This window comes from Ceratotherium simum, chromosome 37, assembly GCF_057802395.1.
Source record: "Ceratotherium simum simum isolate JZ-2026a chromosome 37, ASM5780239v1, whole genome shotgun sequence".
NCBI classification, from domain to species: domain Eukaryota; kingdom Metazoa; phylum Chordata; class Mammalia; order Perissodactyla; family Rhinocerotidae; genus Ceratotherium; species Ceratotherium simum.
This window is the reverse complement of record NC_141936.1, coordinates 27915760-27942765: the sequence shown is the minus strand read 5'-3', so window position 1 is coordinate 27942765 and position 27006 is coordinate 27915760. Positions and strand designations below refer to the sequence as shown.

At 46.9% G+C, this 27006-nt stretch overlaps 1 protein-coding gene across 2 annotated transcripts in view; it reads right to left on the bottom strand.

Annotated features, from left to right (window-relative positions):
- Positions 1-273: 273 nt before the first annotated feature.
- LANCL1 (LanC like glutathione S-transferase 1) overlaps positions 274-27006 on the bottom strand; it is a 35444-nt gene continuing 8711 nt past the window's right edge. For both annotated transcript variants that reach the window (XM_087424883.1, XM_087424882.1), the window contains 7 exons: positions 17122-17329; positions 8582-8717; positions 7893-8039; positions 6824-7006; positions 4895-5071; positions 4361-4433; positions 274-3437 (listed from right to left, as the gene is read on the bottom strand). In XM_087424883.1, the coding sequence (XP_087281009.1) occupies positions 3361-3437; positions 4361-4433; positions 4895-5071; positions 6824-7006; positions 7893-8039; positions 8582-8717; positions 17122-17329 (1001 nt within the window). In that variant the 3' untranslated portion in view covers positions 274-3360. The remainder of the gene's footprint in view (positions 3438-4360; positions 4434-4894; positions 5072-6823; positions 7007-7892; positions 8040-8581; positions 8718-17121; positions 17330-27006) is intronic.

Here is a 27006-nt window from a genome sequence, read left to right as displayed (position 1 = left end):
AGGGTGGAATCTCCTAAGTGTAGGATGGTTAATACACTGCTCTGCTTGAAGCCTACTAGATTCCTCTAATTTCATAACGATCAGATTTAAAAATATTTTCTTCTAATAAATTTCTGTTTTCAGAAAGTACTGCAAATCTTGTTTGACCCAACAATGAAGAAAAAGTCAGGAATGAACCCTAGGGAATGTGTATAGAGAAAAAGCCATCATTTACCATTGAAGGAAAATATTTCTTAAGTTTAAACCAAAGCAAACCAAAAGCACATGACAATATATAGTCCCAACAACATTTTATTGAGAACCAGCAAGTCAAATCCTTTACAGAACATAGTACACACGATCCCAGCCCTTTCCGATACATGGCAATACAGCTTGGGGTGGGTTCCTTGAATCTTCCCAGCACCTTGTTTTCTCTCTACATGACAGAAACGGTTCTTCTACAGCCTCGCAACACAGAAACGGGTGCTCTGATCTATTCAGGGCAAGCAGAAGTGGAATCAGAATTCAGTGTGAGCAATAAAGGACCACAGACGAGGTCTAGGAGCCAAAGGCAGACAGATAACTGTTCACTCTTCACATTGTGTGTTTCAGAATCAGCGAGCAGGAGGCAGGGCATCGTGAGATCAGACACAGGTTAACCCGAGGACACAGGGGCAGAGCACGTCTCTCGATGCAGTTCCGTGGGCGGGCGGTAATAAGGAGAGAAAACGGCCTTGGATCCATTTTTACCTAGAATTCCACCCGCCATGAAGGCTTCTGGTGCCAAATGATTGGAAGTGACATCAAAGACGGAAACGGGGCCAAATGACCCTCAGGGTCAAAGACGGACAACTCAGATGAGACCAAAGCCCAGTGGGATGGACAGAGGTGGTGGTGACGTTCACGTTTTTACATGATGAAAACTTAACTACTGCCACTCTCATCACCAAGGAACAGGAGCACACGACAGGACAAATGAACACTCCTCAAAAGCTTTTGAGGTTGTACTACCTAGTCTTTGCAATGCAGATAAGAGACACTGTTGAGTTTTCTGGAAAGCAACTTTTGGGAAAGTTTTTACCAAAAAGAAAAATATCTGAGGGAAAAATGATGTAACAGGAATAGAACTGAAATGATGCCTCTTCCTTGTAAAACTAAGAAAGCTGGTGTAAAAGGTTCTTTCAGTTTCCACCACGGTGTTAGGGTACGGTCTTAATTTCACAGCCTTCAGCTGAGTTTAAAATCCCATCAAACTTTCTTAGCTCTTAAGTATAAATAAAACAAACAATGGCACAAATATAAAATCCTGCCAGTTTAATTTTAATAAGTCCTAAAAAGCTAAAGAACATGAAATTTGAATTGTGTTTGTATTGACAAATTTGTTAATGGATGACAGTAGCTCAATTGCAATCCAAATATTAGCAAGAATCTTATTCAAAATGTTCTCCTCCCTGCACTGAAGTCTTCCTGGGGCTAAATTAACCAAGATGTTTGGAGAAGCACTGTGATCAAGCCTCCTCTGGCTAAGAGTGTGTTTTTGCTCCTTTTCCCTTGGTTAGTAACTACAGCAGCTAACAGTACAGGTACAGTAGAGCAAGACATGTAACTAAACCAAACGGGCTTTACTCTTTCAAGGTGGACACCCAGCCCACAGCAGATGAGCTGCACCGTGAATGCTGACACCGTGGCTCTGAACGTCCACGGCAAAGGACAGCCCGTACGCGGCTCACCAGCAGCACATGGGAAACCTGAGAGGCACGAGGTTGTCCTGACAAGCACAAGTCACAGAGCAGGAAGCTAATCTAGAGATTGAGCAGTGGGCTGTTGCTCAGATCCTATTGTCAGTAGCCTTTAAAGGGTCAGACAATTTCCAATAATATTAGCTATTTTGGTGCTAAATGGAAAATAATAGGGGACCACTACCTGCAGGAACCAACATACACTCAGTGGGGATTTGTTTCAAAGTTCAGATAAAAATAGCATGTTATTGTGACTGAGAGAGCAGTGAAGTAGGCACATTTAAACTGCTTAGACACTGTTTTTTAAAGCTGCGAAACGTTCTAAAATCAGTCGAAACATATAGAAAATACCAAAGAAGCCTGGAAAGGCAGAAATGGAAGGAGGTGGAATGGGAGCCGATGAGTGAAAACATCCGTCAGAGAGTCCTCATCCACCATGCAACCCCGACCCGAGGGCTCAGACAGGGACGAGCGGTAAGCCGAGGATACGCAGAGACAGGCTCTATTTGCTCTAAGCACAATCACTGGCTAACACCTCCTAAACAAACATCAAAAGCTGAGTGCTTCGGTTCTAGCTATTGGCTGTCTAGCACCCTCCCCCCCCTTTGTAAACAGAAGTAGAGCGCTGTACGATTTAGTGAAAAGACCAACGTCCAGACAGGTTGACGGGAAGGCAAATACCTTATGGCTTGTCCCAAACAGCCAGCACTCAAGCAGAGTCACTGCACAGTAAGTAAACACTAGTCAAAGTTTAGAAGGTCAGTTGGACGTGTGGACCGCAATCCCGGGTCATGACACAGTCACACAGAAAACTCCTTCCGGAGCTTATACTAATTCTAGAGAACAAACAAATGTAAGTAAATAGTTCCAAAATACACTGGCTTATTTTAAAGAAAACAATAATCTATTTTTGTTAGCTTATCTTGAACTAACCTTCAAGTCAGAATTTTCACAACGACCATTGCATTTTAGAAGTTTTTGATAACAATACTGGCTTACAGAGCCTGGATTCTCTACAAACAAAAAGAGGCAAATTTGCCAGTATGTTTATCTCTAGTTTAAATGAGCATTGGGAACTTGAAAAACGGTATTTAGGTCCCTTGCCCAGTTTGCAGCTCTCGCAATTTCTGTCCTGGAAACATATATTTATATTTTTGTCCCCTCTCATAATCCACCACCAGAGAAAAGCAGGGTCATAAAAACCATCTGTCCTGTCTGAGACAAAATACTAAAGAGCAGAGGTGGAGGGCAAAGTCCAACAATAATCATATATTTATCTTTGTTTATCTACATTTAGTTTCTTTTAAACATTTTTAGAGCAGTAACAGCCAGTTACATTCATAAGCTTAAATAAGAACAAGATTTCCTCCAAGTTCTGAAATACATACACATATGCCCTCAAAATACTGTACATATCATCCAACCTCCTTCTAGGAAGAAACTGAAGTTAAAAGATTTCCTTGGATATTTTTAAAGTAAATGACAAAGAAAAGGAACTGAACTAAAGACAAATTCTGAAAAGAAACCCACTAAATCAAGTGCACAGTTTGACTCTCTATTGCCTTGAAAAGCGACGAAGCACTTGGCCCAGGCTTGCTATGCAGACAGGGTCATGCAGTGACTGCAGGGGCAAGCTTTCCTTTCACAGCTCAAACGCAGGGAACCTGGCCTTCGTGGGCACCAGCAGGTCAGCCAGGAAGTATATCGTTCCAGCCATTCCTGAAGGAAGAGAAAGAGCAGAAGTTACCACACCAGCGACCCCGTCTTGTGGAGTGGTTCATTCTGTAGCATCAACATTACGACACTAACGGCAATGATTTAAATGAAGCGGGCAACTGTCTTTATTCATATTTGCTGCAGTTCAGCATTAGAGAAGACCACCAGTGAGGGGCTCAGCCTCTTCATCCTGGTGGAAGACGGGAGGGAGAGAGGAGCCAGACGAGTTCACGGCCAGCCCTGCCACTCAGCGCCTGTGAGCTCCTTCACCACGGCACGGTGGGGCACTTACCTGTCAGCCTCGGTCTTCTCGTCTGTGACGTGAGCGTAATAATGTCTGTGTGTTTCTGCTGAGATGAGTTATGACGGCATCTGCAAATGCTCAGCATGTGCCTGGCTCCATAAATGGCAGCCACCACTATGACTACGAGTATTAGATCTGTGGTGGTCCATGTGCTAATTGATTTTTAATATTGAGTTGTCATATTAGTAAAGAAAGAAGTCTTTTTTTGTTTTTTTTGAGGAAGATCAGCCCTGAGGTAACATCTGCCAATCCTCCTTTTTTTGCTGAGGAAGACTGGCCCTGAGCTAACATCTGCCAATCCTCCTCTTTTTTGCTGAGGAAGACTGGCCCTGGGCTAACATCCGTGCCCATCTTCCTCCACTTTATACGGGATACCGCCACAGCATGGCTTGACAATCGCTGCGTCGGTGCGTGCCCGGGATCTGAACCGGCGAACCCCGGGCCACCGCAGTGGAGTGCGTGCACTTAACTGCTTGCGCCACCAGGCTGGCCCCAAGAATTCATTTTAAGAAATGACTATAAAATTAATTTGTCGATAAAGCTCAAATTCAAATACACTAATTACCAGGAAGAGAAGCAGATGCTGATATTCTCAGGCAAATACGTAATGTGTGAAAAATACCTTCAAAGAGGGAGAAGGGGGTGTCCGGTGTTCTGCATCCGTGTTCTCCGTAATCCAGGCACCATTCAGCGAACTGAAAATGAGAGCCAGTTAAACCACTGCAGTGATTTCTTCCAGAGACCCCATAAATTGATAGAGATCATCTCTAAGAACTACTCTGAAAAGTCAAAAACTATCTTCAAGGCAGAGAAAAGGGGTTAATGCAGACAAACACGTGGTCTGAAAGAGAGTACCAAGTGCGGGAGGAATAGAATGATACGTCTGAGCCACGTATCTCCAAGGTTATCAAAGAAGAAAGGAAGGAGCAAAACCACCCTACATCTCTCTTTTTCCCCCATAAACGCTGTTGAGTAGAATCATGTTCTTTTAAAAGGAAGCTAATTCCACTGAATGGTTTTTGAAGGTTTTCTTAAGTAACTGGGTTTGCTCTACAGACTCACGGTTAAAAAATAAATGAATTAAATCAGATGAACTGGAGCCCTTTCTACAACCTCCCGGGAGGCGGTGCTTCTCTCTGGCGGCTCGGCCTCCTACCTTACAGGCCCTGTACAGGTACTTCACGTCCTGCGTGAGGTTGAACAGCGCCAGGAAGGCGTAGGCGTTGCCCGCGGTGCCGTGGCACAGCCCGTAGCCCTTCTTCAGCAGCCCGTGCTGCCAGATCAGGTCGGCACACTGATAGGCGTCGTTGAGATACTGCTCCTCTCTGAACACCTGCGGAGCCGGGGGACACAGTGCCATTGGAAGGGACGCAAAAGAAACTTCTACTGACATTCCTTCCTGACAGGAAAGGAGGGAGACGGGGTAAGGGAGAGAGTAGGGGGCTTGGCAAGGAAAGTCAGGGATGTAGAGCCAGAGAGGTGTGTTGTACCGGTGGGGACGAATTACAACAACTCACTAGCTTGCTTCTGTTTTTATGTACCTGGGCGTGACCTTATCTGCAGTCTGTCTCACGTGCACGTGTGTTTGTGTGCATGCGTGTTATCAGTGAAGCAACATTATTTTACTTGAATCTTGCTGCTACCATTATTCACTTTCCAAGAACACACGCTACCTTCTTAGGCAACAACGACGCCCTTCACTATTAGGACGTTTCTTCACATACTGGAGAAGAACCTGCTTATAAAACTCGTTAAAAAACTGATCTGATATAAAACACTATACTGTGCCAGAAAAGCAGACACACCTCTTCTGCAGCTTCCTAATCTTGATCAAAGACTTGAGAAATACTCTGAGTAGCCGTTTTTACTATCTCATTGCAAACTAAGTGTCCTCAAAAATAGAATAAGGCAGTTTTAAAAGTTTTTCCATTATACCTAATTTTCCGAGAGGAAAACTTGATATACTAAAAGTTTGTTTAGACTATGAGAGGCCACTGCCTCTTTATAGTCTGCAGATTTGTGATTTGTAGATCTGGCACCAAAGACATAGATATATATCTTGGTTCACTTTTTTTTTTTCTCAAATAAAAACCCTCTTTTCCTTGATTACAGCTCGCCACAGCATGCTTTTTAGAAGATATTTGCACTTTTTTATGATGGTACAATATATATAAAAGTTACCATTTTAATCATCTAAAGTGTACAATTCAGTGGCACTAAGCACATTCACAATGTTGTATAACCATCTCCAGTACCTATTTCCAAAATGTTTTCATCATCCCAAACAGAAACTCTGTACCCATTAAGTGAGATTCCCCATTCCCCTGCCCCCAGCATCAGCCCCGGGTAATGTCTATTCTACTTTCTGTCTCTGAATTTGCCCATTCTAGACACCGCATACTAACCATCACGTCACCTAAGTGGAATCATACAGTATTGGTCCTTTCGTGCCTGGCTTATTTCACTTGGCATAATGTTTTTGAGGTTCATGTATATTGTAGTGTGGAGCAGAAGTTCATTCTTTGTTTACGGCTGAACAATATTCCACTGTACGTATATACCACATTTGGTCTATCCACTCTTCTGCTGACGGACACCTGGATTGTTTTCACCTTCTGGCTACTGTGAATAACGCTGCTATGGAACACTGGTGTACAAGCACCTGTTTGATTCATTTTTAAAAATTCTTTTGGGTATATACCTAGGAGTGGAATTGCTGGATCATATGTTAATTCTGTGTTTAATTTTTTGAGGAACTGCCAAACTGTTCTCTACAGCAGCTGTACCACTTTACATTCCCCCCAGCAGTGCACAAGGAGGGTTCTTCCTACTTTTAATTGTCTCTGCCACTGCTGCTCTACCCGTCAGTGAAGCAGTCTCCTGTCCTATGAAATAATGTCTGCTATAGTACGACAGATACTGAACGAATGAGAATGAATTATAATCCACTTAGCAATGTGATCTTAGGTCAGACAAGTGATTTATCTATTGTTCCTTTAAGGATCATACGTAAAACTAACGCCAAATTACAGAATTTTATGTTATGTTTTCCAGTTTATTTCTAAACCGAGACAATTCACAGCACCTTATAGGCCTGGATGAGCATGTAGATCACCCCCGGGGAGCCGTGGCACCAGTGGACCAGCAGATCTCGCGTATCGTCCACACACGGAGGGTAATTGCCGGACGGGAATTTCAGCTGGCAGACGTAGTCCACGCTGGGCTTCACCAAACTGTGTAACTTCCCGTGGCTCACCTGAAGGCTGGGCTGAGAACGAGAACAGGAATCGTCAGTTCTGCTGGAGCAAACAGACCTTCCCAAGCCTCAGGGATGGGTTTTAAAGCAGCCAGAAAACATGACCAAAAGGAAGTGGAAGTCTCTAGGAGGTTCTGGACTCCATCCAGCTGCCAGAGCAGACGAGGACGAGGCGACCAGTCAGCACCTGGAGCCTTACGTGGCCTTCTTGTGCCACAGATTCTTATTCAAAAGTGTCAATTTCTCCTTCAAGATTGCTAAATAAGCCCCAGGAAATGATGCTCTCATGAGAAGTCCTCTTCCAACCTCCCTTCCTGGTCACGCTTGCTGAAGGCATCCCACCTGTCCTCAGTCTATCGACTTTGGCTGATGTCCCCCAATGGCAGTAGATCTGAACAACTGTTGGGCACATCCAGCTATTTTTCAGGTAAGTTACACAGAATCCACAGAAAAGGTTCCTTAGCCTTGTTGTTTAAGGGAACCTCGGGCTACAAACGCTCATTTGTTTTCTACTGATTTTGTTTGTACTCCTGGAATTTGTTTCAGTGGGTGGTGCCCTATAATGTGGGATAACAGTCTTAATTCAAGGCATCTGCTGGAAGAGACGAGAGGAGCAGAGGGCACTTTGTGCAGAGGTACAGCTGAAACACTAGTCCACACACATGGCACCACATGGGCGAGGACGGTCACTCACAGATCAAACAGCATCTCAAGGCACGGGCCTTCTGTTTATGCACTTCAGAACGCACCTCGGCAAACACCCTGTTGTGTAGGCCAGGGCACCACAGGGAGAGGGACGCGGGGTCCAGAGAACCAGGAAACAGAGCTGGGCGCCTCGTCCCCACCCTGACGGCACAGCCGGAAGCACACGCACGGCCTCAGCACCAGCGCCTCTCACCTGCATCAGGAAGTAGTAGATCCCTGCCAGGCCGTGGGCAGCCCCCACGTAGTACTCCTGGTACCATTCGTACATCAGTGGAGTCTTCGCTGTGAAGTTTCTCTTTCTAGCTAGGTTTTCTCCAGAGGTTAAGACTGTTTCACAAATCTACAGGGAGAAAACAGACCAAAATAACGAGAGAATCGGAATAAAGCCTTCCTGGTGGAGGTAAGGAACTTTTTGCTAAGAGGAACCAGGGAACACGGCGAATCAGACACCATCTCACGGCGTGGACGGGCACAGTTTGATTCTGCACTCAGAGAAGCGGGGTGACTGTATTCTGCCTAAAAGAGGGAGAATATGGAGCGTCTTGAACTCTTTTCACTACAGCTGACAAGAACTCACTTGTCAAAGGGAAGCAGAAACTCCTTCAGGCGCCAAAGAAGACGGCTGCGCCTGGGAGGTGGAATCTGGCCTCATCTCCTTCTGTGGGGTCTACACCCTCACACGGGGCAGGCTGGGCCCTCATTCCAGTCACCCCTCAGAGCTCCCAGCAGCACTCAGCGTGAAGCTGCTGGTCTCTGACCACGCCTGACCTTCAGAGGCCAAGACACACCTTGAGACGTGCTAACTAGAGAAACAAAACCAACGGTTTAGGCAGAAAGTAAGTAGATGCTAAAAAGACTCCGAAAAGAACAAAAACGTGGTACCTGCTGAATATGGCTTTGAGGAATCTTTTCCACTCCAAAGTTCTTGTTCACAAAGAGAAGCGCATAGATGTAGCCCATCCGTCCATAGAGCATTTCATTTGGAGCGTGGGGATCAATCTTATTTAGGTGAATCAGCCTGGGAATAAAAATACATGCCTGAGATAATTTCAAAGGGATCGGATAGTGGTATATACTTAAAAATGGTACATTTAGAAAATACATGCACACAAATATATATATATAAAATATTTAAAATATATAATAATAATTTAATATATTATAATATAATATATAAAATGTAACTATTTTAATATATTTATACATTATAAATTATTATATATTATTACATTTTCAATATTAAGTGGGCTGGGCCAGACCAGAAAGGGTAGTCAGGGTTCAAAGATTAACCCTCAACTAAATTTCTTCTCTTCAGTTCACAACAGAACCGACAAACAAGAAAGTCTAAGAATGGAGGACTCCACGTGTCCGGCTGAGGCCACCTGGAGCCTCCCCAGTGTCCTGTGGATACGTGCCCCATCAGCAGCCGGGGTGCGAGGTGAGAAGTGCTGGCTATTGCAGCATCTGGCCTGGAGAAAGGACCAAGTTCACACTCAAGAGCCCTCTATTTCCGCCAAATGCAACGCCCGCGGTGCCCCAGTGATCTCCTTCCTTGACTGATTTCTTACGCGTGCCATCAGGCCTACTCAGAGTGTCTGCACAGCGGCCTCACCTACCACAGTCAACAACACACGCGAACGGCACCCAGGTGTCAGCCTCCCTGTCTCCCCAGCCCCCCAGCTTCCAGCCCTTCTTTTCAGAAATAACCTGTCCTAGAATTATTTTATGTACTTATAAGCAGATACACGTTTATAAAGATATCTCCCCAAAGGTTCTGTGGCTTGCTATTTAACGACACATCCTGACGTCCATTCTATACCAGCACACACCGAGTGGTCTCCTTCTTTATCATAGCTGCGTAGTATTCCACTGAGTGGGTGTACTATAATTTATTAGTTCCCTATTGAGATACTCAGTTCAGCTTCTCAAAAAAAGCTATTTTGGGTTTTGGTTCCAGGTGAGGTGCAGAAAGCAAAGTCCACCTCGCCTCTCCCAGTAAACGCAGCTCCAAACCTGGAAAGAACGCAGGACGTGGCTATTTGAGGACTCTGAACAGTGAACGGTGGCAGGTGGAACGGGGAAGAAAACCAGAATTGAAGTTCCACCCACCCAGTGGTGAGCCCACCACGTTTCCCCTCTGGTGCAGCCCCAAACCTGGCAGCGGGCACCGAGGGGCTAAGAGAGAGCCCCAGACGAAGCCTTTAGCTCTGTCTCCAGAAGCAATGGAAAGGAACTCCTACTATCAGAGAGAGCGAGTAAAGCACTCATTTTCCTTTATTTCCCTTGTTCCTTTGTTCTCTTGCACTCCAGGCCACGAGCGATGTCACGGTGGCAGCAGATGCGAAGGGGACAGGAGCCCACGGGAGAAAACTCTGAGGGAGGGGCCCTTCCTCACGGATCAGAGGAGCTGCGGTCCCAGGAGCGTGGGGGAGCCCCCATCGCTTCACTTCTCCTCCCGGCCTTCCGGTCACCTGGCCCCACAGGCAGGCACAGTCGTGGGGAGTGCAGAGCGGGGTACCCAAAGCCCGATTTCTTTCCAGAGGACCAAGAAGGGGAGCCCCGGGAAGCAGAAGCCGGCGGAGAGCACAGAGGGAGAAGAGCTCAGGAGAGAGACCAGATTTGCAGTCTGAACTCTGAGAATGAACCTTTTTCCTTTTGGGGGGAGGGGAAGCAAATATGATAGGTGGGAAAACCGTCCCTGCTATTTCAGATTTTTATCACACGACATTTTGAAAGCACAACTCAACCCTAAATTATCCTATAAATTCAATGTGACACTGTTTAAGTTATTAAAACAATTTAATTTTTGGTGAAACTTGACAAAATGACATTAGCATCCTGGAAAAGTATGAAGGCAGAGTCAGGGATTTCGGGAAAAGAGCAGTAATGAAAGGACATTAGCAATTACAGAGACTAAACGCCATGTTTCGTGTCATAAGCCACCTGACGACAAAGCCATTGTTGACTGTAAAACTCGCTCACTAAGTCGTCTGGGTGGGAACTCACTCCTACAGCAGTCACGTGTAGACGGTGCCTGTGCACGTGTCCTGTCTGACTGGTCTACACTAGGAACGGCTGGCCGGCAGTTGAAGTGCCCAGGACCACACCCTGGTGACAGGCTCCACGTGAAGTTCTCTCACAGGGACCCACAGGCAGAGGCACTGGGCGCTTCAGGCAACTTATGAACACCTGCACAGAGGGAGGGTTTGCCAGCGAGAGCAGCAGGAGTGTCAGGACAGGGCTTGTCCGCGGGGGACCACGTGGTGACGATGGGCGGGAGGTCTGGGAGACGGTACCGGCCCTACCACCGCTTGACGGGTAAGATCCAAGAGGTGCCGAGGACAAGGTGGCTTTCTCCCAGCCACAAGAAGGACTGCTTGTGTGTGTGTATCTTCCTCCTAACAGACGTGTGCACATTCGGCAGAACTTGGTCACTGTAACGTACTCAGTGGTGAGGTGACGGCTGAGGGCGGACACAGCCACAGACATCCACAGACAACAAAACAAACCAGAAAACAAGAACCTGACCACTGCCACCACCAGGACAGGTGCGGTGACCAGAGTCCTGGCTCTGAAGGGAGAGAGAACAACCCCCACCCCGTGCACCCCCCACAGCCTACGGAGAGGGCGGGGGCACTCACATGTAAAACCAAGAGGACGAGGTTTAATAACCAGAATGACATGATTCTAGTGACTGCGAGGGGCTGACAGCTACGAAACGGTGACTGACAAGAAGCTACGGAAGCATCCGGAAAGGAACCTGCTCCCCAGGAGAGGGCTGGGAAGAGCAGGGCTGGTTGCAGACTTTCCCCCACGACCTCAGCAACGGAGGCACCTCAGTCAGTCAGCTAGTGGAGTGCGCACGTGACGGCGCCTGCGTTTTTCCTCTACAGACACGGGCATAAACGCAGCGGGACGGCGGTCACCTCGGGAACAGGGACATGGTGCTCAGAGGCAGCTTTCCATTTCCTTGTGACACCTTGCGTGACCTTTTCCCCACGCCAACAGGGACATCTCGCCGGCAGAATTAAGAACCATTCTGTTTTCTATTTCAGTATCTCACACACACACACACACACATCCCTAACAGTTTTAAAGAACTTAAAAATGTTTATTAAGAAAAAGTCTGTGTTTTTCACACCAGAACTGGCAGCTCAGTAACATAGAGACCTTAAGAAAATAAAATCTGTTTACTAGACACAAACTCAACTGTTGTAGTGAACAGAATAAATGTTTCCGAGTTGTGGTAAAAATTTATCATCAAGTTTCAATATAACGTAGCAAATTGTATAGAATTTAGATATAAAAAAGCACTTTTGATTCACTTTTGCAAAGGAGACTGGGAGCACTATTCAACAAGAGAAACTACCGTGAATGTTTAACCAGACACTGTTCTGTGGAAGTTTCTCAGAACAATTACGCTTTAGACTCTCATCTAAAGACCACAGGTTTGGACCACGGGATCAGGAAACAGTCCTGTATCTGCCAGCGCTGTGACCTGCACCACCACGAGGTGGCGATATTTAATTAACATTCCAGTTATTTTGCAGCCAAGCTCATCTGCGTTGGGGAAATTCAAAGTAGGTAGCAAATATCTTTCTAACACTTGAAAACAAAGTATTGCTCAGAGCATCTCGTTAAAACAATATTTTGCAGTTTAGGGTAAAAAAGGAAGTATTCCGTTTTTTTTCTGGATTTGAATTCGAGTCATTAACACTCATTCGTTGGCTCTGGTGACCACCAAAGGCAGGACCTGGCATGTCTTACATGTTACATTCTCAAGATACAATGAAGAAAGGACTGCATTTACAAATCGTAACGATTATTTTATGTGTTTTCAGGAACTCAAACCCAGAAGCACACCGTGCAGCTCCATTTATCTGTTTTGATTGTTGACATTAAAGCAACCCCCCGAGAGGAGACATGTCACGGACATGTCACTCATGGGAGAACGAGGACGTGCAAACAGGACGGCTCTCTCCACCCCCAGCAAGACCTCCCCAGGGTGTGGCTGGGGAGCTTTTGCCTGTATCACCAAAAGGTTCGTAACTTTTAAAAAAGAAGTCCTTTTCCTACTCCTCACACTACAAAAGAGAGAGAGGGCCGACGTTTCCTGCCCAGAGAGCCAAAGCTCTCCATCACTCCCAGTACCGGCCCCAAAGCACTGCACGGCAGGTCAGCCACGTAAGTGGCACAAACGAGGCAACGCCCTCCCTGTGTGGGGGCACCGACGGCTCTGTGGGAGAGAGGGTGGACACGGGCGCAGGTACACCAGGCACCAGAACCAACCAGCGCTGTTCATCTGCCCACCTCCTCAGCACGTGCAGGACAATGTGAACACAAACGCCACACACACACTCGCACAGAGGCACACACGCACACACATATGCACACACGTGTGCACAACACACATGTGCACAGACACGTGTGCACACATGCACATATGCATGCACACATGTGTGCACATACACAGGCTCCTTTTGGGGAGTCACAGACCCCTCCAGGAAAAGTATAAATGCTCTCTCCACACTGAACACAATTTGGGGGTTTTCTATACCTCTGGAAACCCTAAGATTCCCAGGGCCCCAAGGTAAGAAGCTCTACCTTAGGGAAACACTGATTTCTTTGGATTTCAGTTTCTTTGTCTAAGGATTAGACTTGATGATCCCAAAGGCCCTTTTGGTCTCTAAAACTCCAAATTATGACTCTGGAAGCCCATTACATTAAAAAGATGTGGGAAAGGTAAGCTGGAACACAACGCTCGCAGAGGGTTACAACACAGACGCCGCACAGAGGGTCCGAGCAGCTGCGACATCTCAGAAGGGCTGGGACTCGAGGAAGAGCGGTTGGTGAGAAGCAAAACAAATCACTGACGACAGCAAATCACTTTGGATTTCCTGAAATTGAATTGAAAAGACTTATAGATTCTTCTCTTAAAAGGGAGGAGACATGAAAGTAATTTACAGATAATTCTTTTTCCTTTCTGTTCGGCCATGAACTCCAGAAATCTGCAAAATCAAAGCTGCAGCCACTAACAGCATATATTCCTATCACACATTCACATTCTATATATATATATATATTTTGTGTGTGTGTGAGAAAGATTGGCCCTAGGCTAACATCTGTGCCCATCTTCCTCAATTTTGTATGTGGGACGCCACCGCAGCATGGCTTGATGAGCGGTGCGTAGGTCCACGCCTGAGATTCAAACCTGCCAACCCCGGGCCACCGAAGAGGAGTGTGTGAACTTAACCACTGCGCCACCGGGCCATCCTGTCACGTTCTATATTTTTAACCTTAACAAGTCTCCTGGCTATAAATAAAAGATTGTTGAAATGTCATAAAATTTTAAAAAAGGTATAAATAACAAAAACACCTTTATTACCAAGGTATCAAAACAAAAAGAAATTTTAGCTTTCTCTCAAGAGTGTTTTATAATAAACCAATATTAACATCTACTGGTACTATTCTCCAAAGAGTATTTCTTAGAACAAGAGGCCCTAAGATGTCATTAGGAAAAGGCATTGTCCCCAAGATGAGTTTGGCCAATTCTGATCCCTAGAGTAGCTGGTTCCCTTCAGAGCCGCTGAAGACTGAGCAGCCAGGAAAGGTGCACGTTTAACCTTAAATAGTGTTTCCCAATCTGTCTGAATACACAAATCCTGTTTCCATTTAACACTTATTAGCATGCCTCACATAGCAAACTATTACTCTCTGGCTGTACATATATTGAGAAAAGCTGGCATTATATATCAAATATTGGGACCATGACAACTTATTTTTGTGATACTTAGAGTGATTCACTGAAGGCGACTTCTCTTGTGAACCTGTAAAGCACGTGTGTGGCTAACAGCTTTAAACTGGCTATGCGGAAAACCAGAAAAGCAGTTTCTGTGTTTCAAATTCAGATGGTATGGAACCGTTTTTGTGTTGGCTGGTCTTATGCAGGTTAATTAGTATGGAAGGAACATGTTAATTAAACTTGGGCCAATCACTGCTTTGTTTCACGTGCCATTTTGATCAAGCTTACTGACAGGTTTTATACTAAATAATTCCCAGCCCTCGAGTGGAGTGTTCACAGTTTTTTCCTCTAGACACACGAGTAACACATTTTTTGTTTTTAAGTTGCACTATATAATTTCTAACCTCTGATAGATGTAGCATAGGCATGTATAAAAAAAGGTATTCTGAGGATATGCCAATTCAGGGAATGATTTAATATAAGGATTCACAGAGCATTACAGGTGGAGCAAAGTGTTAGATTAACCCAGGGATCCTCACCAAACGAAATCAGAGATGATAACGCTCTTCTAACAGTGATACACAAGAAGGAGTGGTGGGAATCAAAACCATGGTCAACTCCGGGACGATCACTGACTGAAATGTTGCTGGACCCCATTAAGAAATGAGCTAAAGACCTTTACAGACACCTCGCCAGAGAAGATATGGCAAGGAAGCATAAGAAAAGATGCTCCACATCCTATGTCATCAGGGAAATGCAAATTGAAACAACAGTGAGACACCACCACACACCTATTAGAATGGCCAAACTCCGCAACACTGACAACACCAAATGCTGATGAGGATGTGGAGCAGCAGGAACTCTCCTCACTGCTGGAGGGAGTGCAAAATGGTGCAGCCACTCTGCAAGTTTCTTGTAAAACTAAACATACTCTTACCATACAATCCAGCAATCATGCTCCTTGGTATTTACCCAAAGGAGCTGGAAACTTATGTCCAGACAAAAACCTGCACGTGGATGTTTACAGCAGCTTTATTCATAATTGCCACATCTTGAAAGCAACTAAGATGTCCTTCAGTAGGTAAATGGATGAATAAACTGGTCCATTCAGACAATGCAACATAATTCAGCACTAAAAGGAAAAGAACTTTCAAGTCAAGACAAGATATGGAGGAACCTTAACTGCATCTTACTAAGTGAAAGAAGCCGATCTGAAAAGGCCACGACTGTATGATTCCAACCATATGACATTCTGGAAAAGACAAAACTGGAGACACTAAAAAGATCTCTGATCGTCAAGGGTCAAGCAGGAGGGAAGAGGGATGAATGGGCAGACACTGAGGATTCGTAGCGCAGTGAACCTGCTGTGTGACACTAGCAATGATGGATACATGTCACTACACATTTGTCCAAACCCACAGTGTACAGCACCCAGGTACACTATGGACTCTGGGTGATGAGGACATGTCAGTGCAGGGTCACTGACTGTGACAAGCACTCCACTCTGGTGGGCGATGCTGATGGTGGGGAGGCTGTGCCTGTGTGGGGGCAGGGGGCGTATGGGAAATTCTGTACCTTCCTCTCACTTTGCTGTCAACTGAAAACTGCTCTAAAGAGTAAAGTCTATTACACAACAAAACGACCTTTGCTGGAATCGCAACTCTCTGCGTGTAGCGCGCTCAGTGGGAGCCTAGCAGCACTGCACGCAGGGCTGCGTGGCAGCCAGATTTCTCAGTAGAATTCTCAGTGTTCCATAAACGCTAGGAAAGCAATAACTACAGTTTACTAGTACAGAAGTTGAGTAACTCTTCATAATTCAAGCTTCCAGTGGGCTGCCCTGATTTATACTAAAAATGGAAATCAGGGCTTGCACACCATTTGCCCCAGAGGTATGCAGTTGCGAATCAGTCTGTGTCCCCTGGGAGGCCCCTCGGCCCACTGCAAGAAGTGACCTGCATTTCCTCGAATTACTGATCTTGGGTAGCCTTGGATTAGTATCACTTGATTAGGCTTCTGATCACTTTTGTTACTGAACTGATGCTTGATCCGGAACATATCCACGTCATTACATCTTGTAATAAAATAGGGATTATAATGGTTGTTCCTTAACTACATCATAGGAATAACGTGAGAACTGATCAAATGGCAGTACTAAGACTTACGGATGAGAGAAAAGTTTATTGTTAGGTCCATCGAGTTCATTCTGACTCCTAGAGACCCTGTGGACAGCAGAGCAGAAGCCTGCCTGGTCTTTTTGCGCCAGCCTCTCCCCTTCCGGTGCTCTATCAGACAATGCCCCGCTGCTATTCACAGGGTTTTCAGGGCCAATTTTTTCAGGAGGGGGTGGCCAGTCCTTCTTCTAGTCTGTCTAGTCTGGAGGCTCTGCTGAGGCCTGTCCACCATGGTGACCCTGCTGGTGTTTGAAACCCTGGTGGCATAGCTTTCAGCATCACAGCCACACGCAGCTGCCACAGTGTGACAACCAATAGACAGACGGTTGTGTGGTTCCCTGACCGGGAAACAAACCCAGGCCGCAGGGGTGGGAGCAGCGGATCTTAGCCACTAGACCACCAGGGCTGGCTGAGAGAAAAGCACTCACTCGAACGCTCTTCTGCTGACACACACAGAAGTAATGCATAACTACGTCCAAATAACGATCCTCACAAAGAAACACGATTACCGGGTGATGCAGTCCTCGGCCTGCTTCTCATTGCTCATCTTGTGGTACAGCACTGCGGCCACCGCCAGGGGGCCCGCGTCCCCGCAGAGGAAGGTGATGGAACGCTTGCTCAAGCAGTTCAGACTCTGCTTCACGTAGCCGTGCGCCATCTGCAGGTAGCCGGGGTCCCCGAACACGTCGTAGAGGTGCAGGTAGAGCACAGCGATGCCTGCAAGGCACAAAGGAAACACCGTAACGCTGAGGAAGGGCAGCTGACCCCATCACCCCGGTGCGCTGCCGGCTCAGCAGCGCTGGCTTTTGATCAGCTGCAACAGGCAAATCATCTGGCAGTTCAGGTGACCTGGTTCTAGACTCAGCCCTGTTACCAAGCAGCTCTAAGAACTGGATATAGGCCAACACCGTCCTGTTTCCCCGTCACCACAACTCTACATAACAGCAACGCTAAACCCAAGTTCATTATTAGTGCTTGTTGCACGCTGGCTGTTGTGCTAAAGTATTCTTCCTGATGGTTTAATGATATGTCATCAAACTATGGTTCCAAATAAATGTCATCTATTTATTTAACAAAATTATTTATTTAATTGATAATGAACAAGAATTGTTTGTTCTTGTGAGCTAAAGAAATTCAAAGACTAGGGAATGAAAAACTCAATTTCTCTTTATATAGAAGATAATTTTTCACACGAGAAGGTAGGTAGAGTAACCGAATCCCCTCCCCCAGTATTATTCCAGGCAGGGATTATAAAACAATTAAGCTATTTGAGATCTGAGAAAATAAATTCAATTCCTTAATTTCTTCCTCTGGCGAGCACCCAGCCACTTTAGGAACTACCCTGTAAAAGCTGGCAATGCTTTCGATTTGGGCCTGACTCGATGGCTTCTTATCCCTCCCTTACAGCCCAAGTGCGCAACTGCAGGCTGTCCGCACGTCCTCATTCAGCATGCCTATCACTGCAGAGCGCGTCCCCTGAGCCGACTGGTCTCGGGGCCGACTCAGAGACGCGGAGCAGGAGCCTGGCCGCCCGCAGCATTTCCAGAAACCCATCTCTCCCCTTAAAGTCCATTTTCCGTCTCATTTACCATTTTCAGAAGACGCAGAGCCTCTGTTTAAGTCTGAATTAATAGAGCCCATCTCTTCACGGAGTGCAATGCAGTAAAAATGCAGACTGCAAGATTACTTTTCACTGTACTGAGGACAATTTTACATTCAGACGCTTTGCTCATTTTGCATGGGTAATCTCCAGAGCTTTGAGCTGCAGACAATTCAATTTCACATATATGTTAAGGCCAAATTTTCATTTCCTGCCAAAGCTAATAACCTTGCCTGTTCTCTCAAAGTGGCGTGGTGTCAGCAGTTCCACGAGCTGACGCCCAGACGTACCAACGCCTAAGGTCTGTAGACGCGAGTGGACAAAACCACGTACGCGGGTAAGAAAAACAATCTCCTCACAACTGCTCAGTGTCAAGCGCTTCTTCTAGAACCCGGCCCTTCACCGGCGTCATCTCCACCCAAACCAGGCCCCTGCAAGTGCTCCGCTTGAACTGCCACCCGCTCGCTGTGCCCCGTCCCAGCGCGGCCTGCTCCCCTCACTAAGGTTCGTAAGCACCAGAGCCCGACGACGATGGGCTGAGTGAGGAGGAAACAAGCAGTGATTGAACACAAGCCCCCCGCACTGTTTCCTGTTCAGACCTGTCTCTCGTTACCAACAACTCCTCTTGGCCCAAATATGTAACAAACAAAACCCATTAAGGTTTGCAAGAGTAAGGTTTGATGTATTTCTCATGAAAAACAGGGAATCGAGCAGTCTCACAATATGTCATCTAGACGACAAATTCTGTTTTCCTCTCTTTGATCAGCAGAGAATTATCTTTCCAGCGTCTGGGATTCCACACCTCAGCTTCTGCTTCTCTCCTTCCTCTCGCTGGGGCCTCAGCGTCTGCGTGCTCTGATGAAGCCGCTCTGCAGGGCCCTGCCGCAAACGCCCATGGATGGGAAGGGCTTCCAGGGAGAGCTGCTGCCAGCGAGACAAATTTCCTGGGCGGGCTTATCATAAACCAGTCCAGGTCGGGAAATAAGACAAAGTGCTAAGTCAAGGGCATTGAATGCCTCATCAATGTTTTATACTCCAGGTACCCTAACTTAATAAGAGAAAAAACAGGGGAACCACCTGTGGCCGAGCGTCTTGAACCCGATCCTTATGATGCTCCAACCTTTGACAATACTCGTGCACACAGCATCACCTCTGTGTAAATACTGAGAGCGGGCGACAGCTGGCAAGGTGGGAAATAAAGACACAACCCCAAGGGCTCTGCAGGGAAATGCACCCAGTCCTTACACACTCACAGGCCTGGCCTCAGTCTAGGTTTGAAAAACTCTTTTCAAATGTAATTTTTAAAAATAGATGTGTTCTTCATGAAAAAAGTCAAATAGGACTTAGTACAAGGCATAATATGCAAAACACCAGCCCACCGCCCCACTCTCTTCCTGCCTCCCAGAGATAACCACTTTCAATAATCTTAGCCATTTTCTCTGGTATTTGCCTCCATATTTCTAACAATACGCTATGTGCTATCTCTTGATTTTCCACATCGGACATTTCTGGCTCACACTTGACTCTGGAAGATGAGGATTTAGCTCTTGTGATATACTGCCAAGTGGCCCCCAAAAGTGTATCTTCTTTTTCCCTCAACAACAATGCTCTGGATTTTAGCTAGGCACATGGCTGCCCATAACAATCTTTGCAGCTGGGTATGGCCATGGGACTAAGATCTGACCAATGGGACACAGTGGGCATAATGGGGGCAGCTATGGAAAATGTTCTTGAAGGGAGGGGACTTGCCATTTCTCTCCCTTTCCACTTTCCTCCTGGCGGGAATGCAGATGTGATGGTGCAGCTGAAGCAGCCATCTTAGATCATGAGGTGGCAGCTCTGTGATGAGAATGGTAGGCATCAAGATCAAAGAAACTCAGATCCCAGCGGACTGTGAGGCTGCCGCACCAGTCCCTGGATTGCCTGCATACACAAGAGACAAATTCTGTCGTGTTAAAGCCACTGTTATTTCAGGTGTATCCCCACATCCTAGTAAGCCTAATCCTAAAGAGTACAGCTCTTTCCAAAGCTGGAGAGGTAGGCAGAAGCTAGATCACAAAGAGTCTCATAAGCCAGTTCAGGACTGTGGGTTTTTTTAACTTGAAAAGCACCATTTTAAGCACGGGAAGAGCACCCTCAGATCTGTGCTTTCACAAGTGCACTGTAACTGCACTGGCAGGTGTGGAAGAGTGTGCAGGGCAGGATGCAGGACGAGCAGTCAGAAGGACTCTGCAGGAGCATGGACCCGAGAAGGCTGCCGTAGACGTGAAGCGAGACTGAGCTGGAAAGATCTGTCCAGAACCTGGTGGGGAATGACCGACGGGGAGATGGCCCGAGGACGCCCCGACGCTCAGCTCCAACAGCAGGTGGGCAACGGTGCCCTCCACCGAGACGTCACACTCCTCCAGGGGAGGGCCAAGTCGGCGGGAAGATGGGTGGTGTCCATTCATGAGCCCACCCCAAACACAATTCCGTTCTCTAAAGCGCACGTGACGTAATGAGGAAGAACATTCCTACTGGCCTCCAGGGTAACAACCGTCAAAACTGGTCACGAGGCCCACACAGGATGACGCGTGTACGGAGTTTAATCTTTCTAATGTTTTCTTCTTCATCACAGAATGTGCTACTTAATTAAGAGTATTCTTGGGCTTAAATTTGAGTAGCATATAAAATTTTCTTTGATACTGTTTGCTAAGCAAAAAGCAGAATAATGGAGATTTGCCTCTTTCTTCTACCCTTTTACCTTTTCTTCCAGACCAGAAAAGACTTACACATTTTGAGTGCATTTAATTATAAAAATCTGCTCCATATTGTTTTAGATTTTAAAATTATTATTTTTTTAAATGAAAGCCCCCCTTCTTTTTTTTGAATCTGGATAATTTTTGACATATTCACTGATATAAAATTTAAGTTAAATATTCTTCTATTTCTTAGCTGGCCCACTCCATGATAACTACTGTCATAAGCTGTGAAAACTAATGCTTTTTGATCTGAATTTTACTATCTTGTTCAATTTGCTCATATATGACTTAAACATATTGACATATTTTAGAAGAGAAAGTAATCCCTATGAAAAGAGATATGCTGAGAAATGAGTAAAGCAAAATCTAACTTATTATTTCCCATTAATCCTAAAGTCACTGAAGGTGATCAATAAAGTATATGGGACAAAATCCTACTTCTGTTAAGGAATGAGTACTTCCCCTCAGGAACCAGAGATTATTCCTTCTCTGGATGGTCTTACTTCACTTCCCACAGAGTACAGGAAAGTTGTTACAGGCATATCACCTCGATGATACATGCAAGTCCAGATACAGTTAAGTACCATCAGTAACAATCAATCAACGAAGTGCCTTTTAGAATCACGCACGTGAAGTCAGTGATCTTCTCAGAAGTAGCTGTTAATTCTTTAGTTATCCACGCTCTGGGAGACTGACTTGGTGGAGAAAGAAGAGGCGGACGTGGGCAGAGACCCCCCTCCATTCCAGGGGAGAAACACGGCTAAGAAGAGGAGCATGGGTGGGTGTGGACTGAAAGCCTCACGTGCGGGAGGTGGAAACGCAGCAAGCGTGCAGGGCAGGCCCAGGAGGCGGAACCACCTGAGCAAACTCCCGCGGACGGAAGGCTGGGGACGGCCTGGTTCATGAGGCTCTACTCCTTGGGGCACAAACCGTTAAAACCCAGACACAGAAACCTAGATTTGAGGCTAATACACTGCTGGTTTATATAGAAGAGTAGTATTGAAAAACAGCATTTTTCAAAGATAAATTTGGCCCTATGTGTTAGCCCAGGTCCTCCAAGACGGGACTGAACAGCAGTACTTTACGGGGGAAATGGCTCCAGACATGGACCGTGTGGAGCGCACGGCAGGGCGTCGCAACGGCACCTGCGTGGGAGTGACACACACCACCTCCACCCACAGCCCCCGATCAGAACAGGCAGCCTCACCAACCACAGCGAGGCTGAGAGGTCGAACCCTTCCAGGATCCCAGCAGCAGAGGAGCGCCAGACACAGGTGAGCACTAGAAGCATCCAACGTGGGGCCCGGGAGTGGGAAGGCGAGACAGAAGGGGCCGAACCTGGGCCAGCTCAGGTCTGAGATTTCATCCGACACCCAGATGGAAAGGCCAGGCGGCGGCTGGATCTACGAGTCTGGAGTTGACGGAGGAAACGGTGGACCAACGTCCTCCAAATGTTCGAGGAACGTCACCCGAAGCAGTCACTGATTCCCCGACGAGCTTCAGGAGCAGCTGGCCCAGAAGACTCAGCAATCCAGTGCAGTGGGAGCTGCTTTTGATTGAAAAAACCAAAAACCCAAGAACCTACTTGTCACCTCTGCTGTGCTCTGAGAGCCACAAGACACCCAGACAACCATCACTTTGACCTGAGAACTCCTGAGCCTGTCTGGTTGCCCAGAACTGCAGTGTCCAACAGACAGCTGCTAAACACAAGTATCTGCAGAAAATTAAGTGAATTAAAAGTAAACGGAATTTAAAATTCGGTTTCTCAGCCACACTAGCCACGTTTCAAATGCTCAAGAGCCGCATGTGGCTAGCAGCTGCCGTAGCGGACAGCACAGGGGCATTCCCGTCCCTGCAGAAGGTTCTGGGGCCACACTACTCTGAACAGGGACAGACGTTCTGGGTAAGGAGCTCAGGGAGTCTGGCCCTGTCTCACAGTGCATCCCAGAAACCTCTCGTTTTTCAAATGTTGACAACTAATTCACTTGAAAGAAAAAAACATCTACTGTGAAGACCAAACAAAATTCTGCTGTAACAGGCATCGTCTGACTTTCAGCATGGAAACTCTGAACCAGACTTTTCTACTCTGCTTCCTCTGCAGCTCCTGCTCCGGGAAGGGAGGGTGAGCTGCCTAGGGACACTTCTAACCCTGCAATTCCCTGACTCAGCTGCTCATCCCCAGTGGTGCTATAAATATAGCCAGCTGTTGAGAAGTGATTAATACGAAGCCTTTGAATTTCTGCGAGATCATTAGTCCTATTCATCATGACCAATCAAGACCCTGCTGTGTCTCAGATGTACACGGAGACGATAAAAACCTGCACAGATGCGTGAGCCCCCAGACGCTCCTCTGTCATTCTGCATTTGGAGATGACTCCTTGTCATTACTCGTCTGTTTTACAACCCGCCTGCACTGATGTAAAGACCGTGCCATGGTGCTACAGCTCTGCAAACCATTTCCCTGCAGGCCAGGGGCTTTTCAAGGCCCCACATGTGCTCTCGTGGGAGGACCACACTCAGATCATGACACTGTGGAGTCACCGGACGGGCTCAGCGCACACCCAGATGGGTCTTGACAGTTCTCAGGGATGCGCAGACAGGCGCACCCTGAACGAGGGTGCTGGCTGTTCCCACCTGTTTCAAATAAACCATTCCCTAGGTGAAACTTTAACAGCTCATCAATCACTATGTTTTTTCCCCTTCCTATTTATGAAAATACAGGAGGTGAAAGTTTTCTCTCATTAGCCCCATACAGTAAGATCCTGTCTTTGTACATCGGGTTGGTACTTTCTAACTCGTTGTTTTCTAACTGTTTCTCAACCGTGAGTGAGCGCGTGCGTTTCCGTTTCTTCAGCACAATCCTACTTGTCTCAGGGCAGGACCCCCACTCCGTCACCGCAGTCACTGTGTGTGGCGCTCGCCACCAAGTCCGGTGTACACACTGCCCTGCCCAGCCCGTCCACTCGGCCGTCTGAGTAAAGCTGAGCACAGAGAGCCGCTGGCCGTCCAAATCCTCCGGGACCTTTACACAGGTGACCTGGGGGGGAACCAGTTGTCACCCCACCCCCTTCATTTAATCATACTGCCCCAGACAAAGGAGAGGAAAAGGAAGTGAAGAGGCAAGGGAGCACTCTGAAGACGCACCTTCTCTTCTCCTTTATCTATTCCCTGAGTGCACTGTCCAAAGGAAAACAGATTAAAATCAAAAAGGAAACACCACTCTCCTCCCACTTCCCTCAGTGCCCTGTGTGTACTGCTCCATAACCGTCCATCTGGGATGCGCTCCCAGTCCTTTATTCAGACCACCATCACAGGTGACAAGTCCTTCAGCATGGCCGTCACTGAGAGCACGGGCTCAGGAATCACCGTCTGGGACTGACGCCTGGCTCTGCCACTTCCCAGCTGTGTGACCTTAACCCATTTACTAAACCTCTCTGTGCCCGAGCACTTTTATCTGTAAACGGAAGTAACAGCACCTTCTCCACAGTTACTGTGAATCATGGTATTATGACAACAGTCCTCAGTCGCCAGCAACTCAATAAATATCCAGCCCCAAATGCCCAACGAAAACCTCAAAGGGTGCCGAACGAGCGGCTCTGAGTCACCTCTGATGCCTGGCCTAAGGGACAGAAAGCAGAGGGAACCAGTCTCCCTCTTCCCTTTTCCTGCCTCTCTCCTGCTCACTGGCTCCCATGACTGCGGGGGCTGAGAGTTATTCCCACATATGTGCCATGTGGCGTCTCTCCTGAACTTCCTGCGCGTCTTCCCCGGCCTCAGGCTCTCTCTCCTCTCTCCTGCTTCTCGTGTGGCGTCCACACCTTGGGCTGTCAGAGGCTCTGAGTCTGGGGAGGAAGCTCAAATCAGGGGGCAGGAAGGAGGAAGCCCCCTTTACGTCCAGGTCTACACGGTCTGCTCTTCATCCAGCTTCACCATCATAAAGGGAAATTACGAGCCCTAATTTCTGAGTTCATTCCTCAACTGGGTCAGAGGCTGTAGGGGAAGAGACGTTATTGACTCGTTCACATCCTAACACATACGAAATGAGTTGAATTCCCACTCTTTCCCCTTCCACCTAGTTTTCAGTTATTGTTTTTAGTCTGCAGAGGTGGTAGCTAGAGTAGTAATGGCAGGACACTCTCCATTCACTCATTCATTCATTCAACAAACATTTATTCAGCACCAGCTACAGACCCAGCACTGTGTTAACTGCTGAAGTTACGGGAATGAAAACAAGACACGGCCCCAGCCTCGTCGTGCTGTCTGTAAAAATCAAATTGCTTTAGATCCGTCTTCTTTCTTTCCCTCCTGCCATTTCTCCTGATCTGCAAACACTCTGATCCTGCTCTCTGTGCTGCACCCAAGCACGCTGCGGCATCTACAGCCTGCAGCTGTTTCAGCCCGTGTCTTAGCAGCTTAATCTTAGCAGCTTAAAATCACCGACAGTACAGTGACATCAACACCACATAAGTGCAGGCACCCCTGGTGCCTCCATCCACCTAGTGGTCACTGCGACGGGCTCCTACAAACCCAGAGTGGACCCTGCCCTGGATTCCCGCTGCTTGGACCACCACTCGGGCTGGGAGGCAGAGGGGCTTCTTGTGAAGGTGAAGGACCCTTGCTCAGGGCTCAGATTAGACATGGAAATACTGGCTCTGATGAAGAGCAACTTAATGAGGAGATCGAATTGCAAAGACAAGACACCTGGCCAGAGTGGTTCCTTTCTAATAAGTCTGGTATCAGCAGAAACTGAGACCCACACGCTACAGCTCAAAGGCTACGCATTCAGCAGATCAGAGGAACAGCATCCTGCAACACTTTGATGACTTTCACTTAGAGCGCCAGTTAATATTACTCCAGGGATTAGGCTGCATATCCTCTATTTGAAATGTTACCTAATACTTGAAAAGAGGAAATACATGCCCATATTAGCCTCATTAACTTTGTGAGTGGGTTACAGAAGACGGGGTCATGTCTTTGAGAACTAAAGCCCCCAGAGTCTTGTGTGTATTTTTTTTTTAAAGTGTGAGCTGAACATCATTCCCCTTAGGAATCATTACAGTTAAGAGCAGGGAAAATGAAATTGAGTGAGGGCTGGCCAACCCTCCCTCACTCTCTCTTCAAAGACACTGGTGACATCTGCCATCCCTTGGGTTTACGTAACTTTCCTACTATGTTATCTGCAAGGGAAGCAGTCGTTTCTACTAAATGCTCATTTCTAATGTAAGAATGTTTCATCTGCTCCTTGAATCCTTTATAACAACAATCCCTCACCAGTGTGCCGTGCTTCCCATTTTCTAAGGCACTTTAACATCTTCTCCCCTCTAGAACCCACAATCTACCTGGAAGGAAACCCAGAGCAGCCCAACGAAATGTGGGCTAACACTCTCTCGTGCGTCCCCACGGATCCCTGGCCCCCACCTAGCACCACGTGGAGCTGGCCATCAGGTGTGACCTTGGGGGCCTCTGTGCCGCCTGCTGCTACGTGCACAGACACACAGAGCGGTTCCTGAGGGGGCACCCGAAGAGCCAGGCGTCCCCAGCTGGGAGCACCTGCTGTAAAGGACTCTTGTGAACCCACCAGGAAAGGATTAAGGCTGAAAACCAACAACCCAGCGCTTATTCCTGGCACGTGCCATACACCAATATCGTGATGCATGACTCTTCAACGTACTGAATTCTGTAAGGAAGGATTTGGGTGAAGTGAACCGAGGCTGCTCCTTTAGAACATCGCTTAGTAACAGCTGCAGGAGCTGTGGACTGACTGCAGACTGTGGAGGATACGTCACACGAGAAGACCCTCAACAGGCCTTTTCAAATACAAGCAATCATGAGCAACAGCTTCTGTTCTGGCCCAGTTAACATTCTATCCTGAAACCACACTGAATATATTAATTCAGGGTTAGGAAGGGGAAAAACACTTTCCATAGAACAACGCTGGACGTTTCACTTTTATAGCTGTAAACTCCCACAAATCTTCCAGGGTTTACTTTACGTCCAATTCCAAATAACTTTTTCCTACAGACTTTTAAATAGTAAGTACCCTTCCCTGTCTA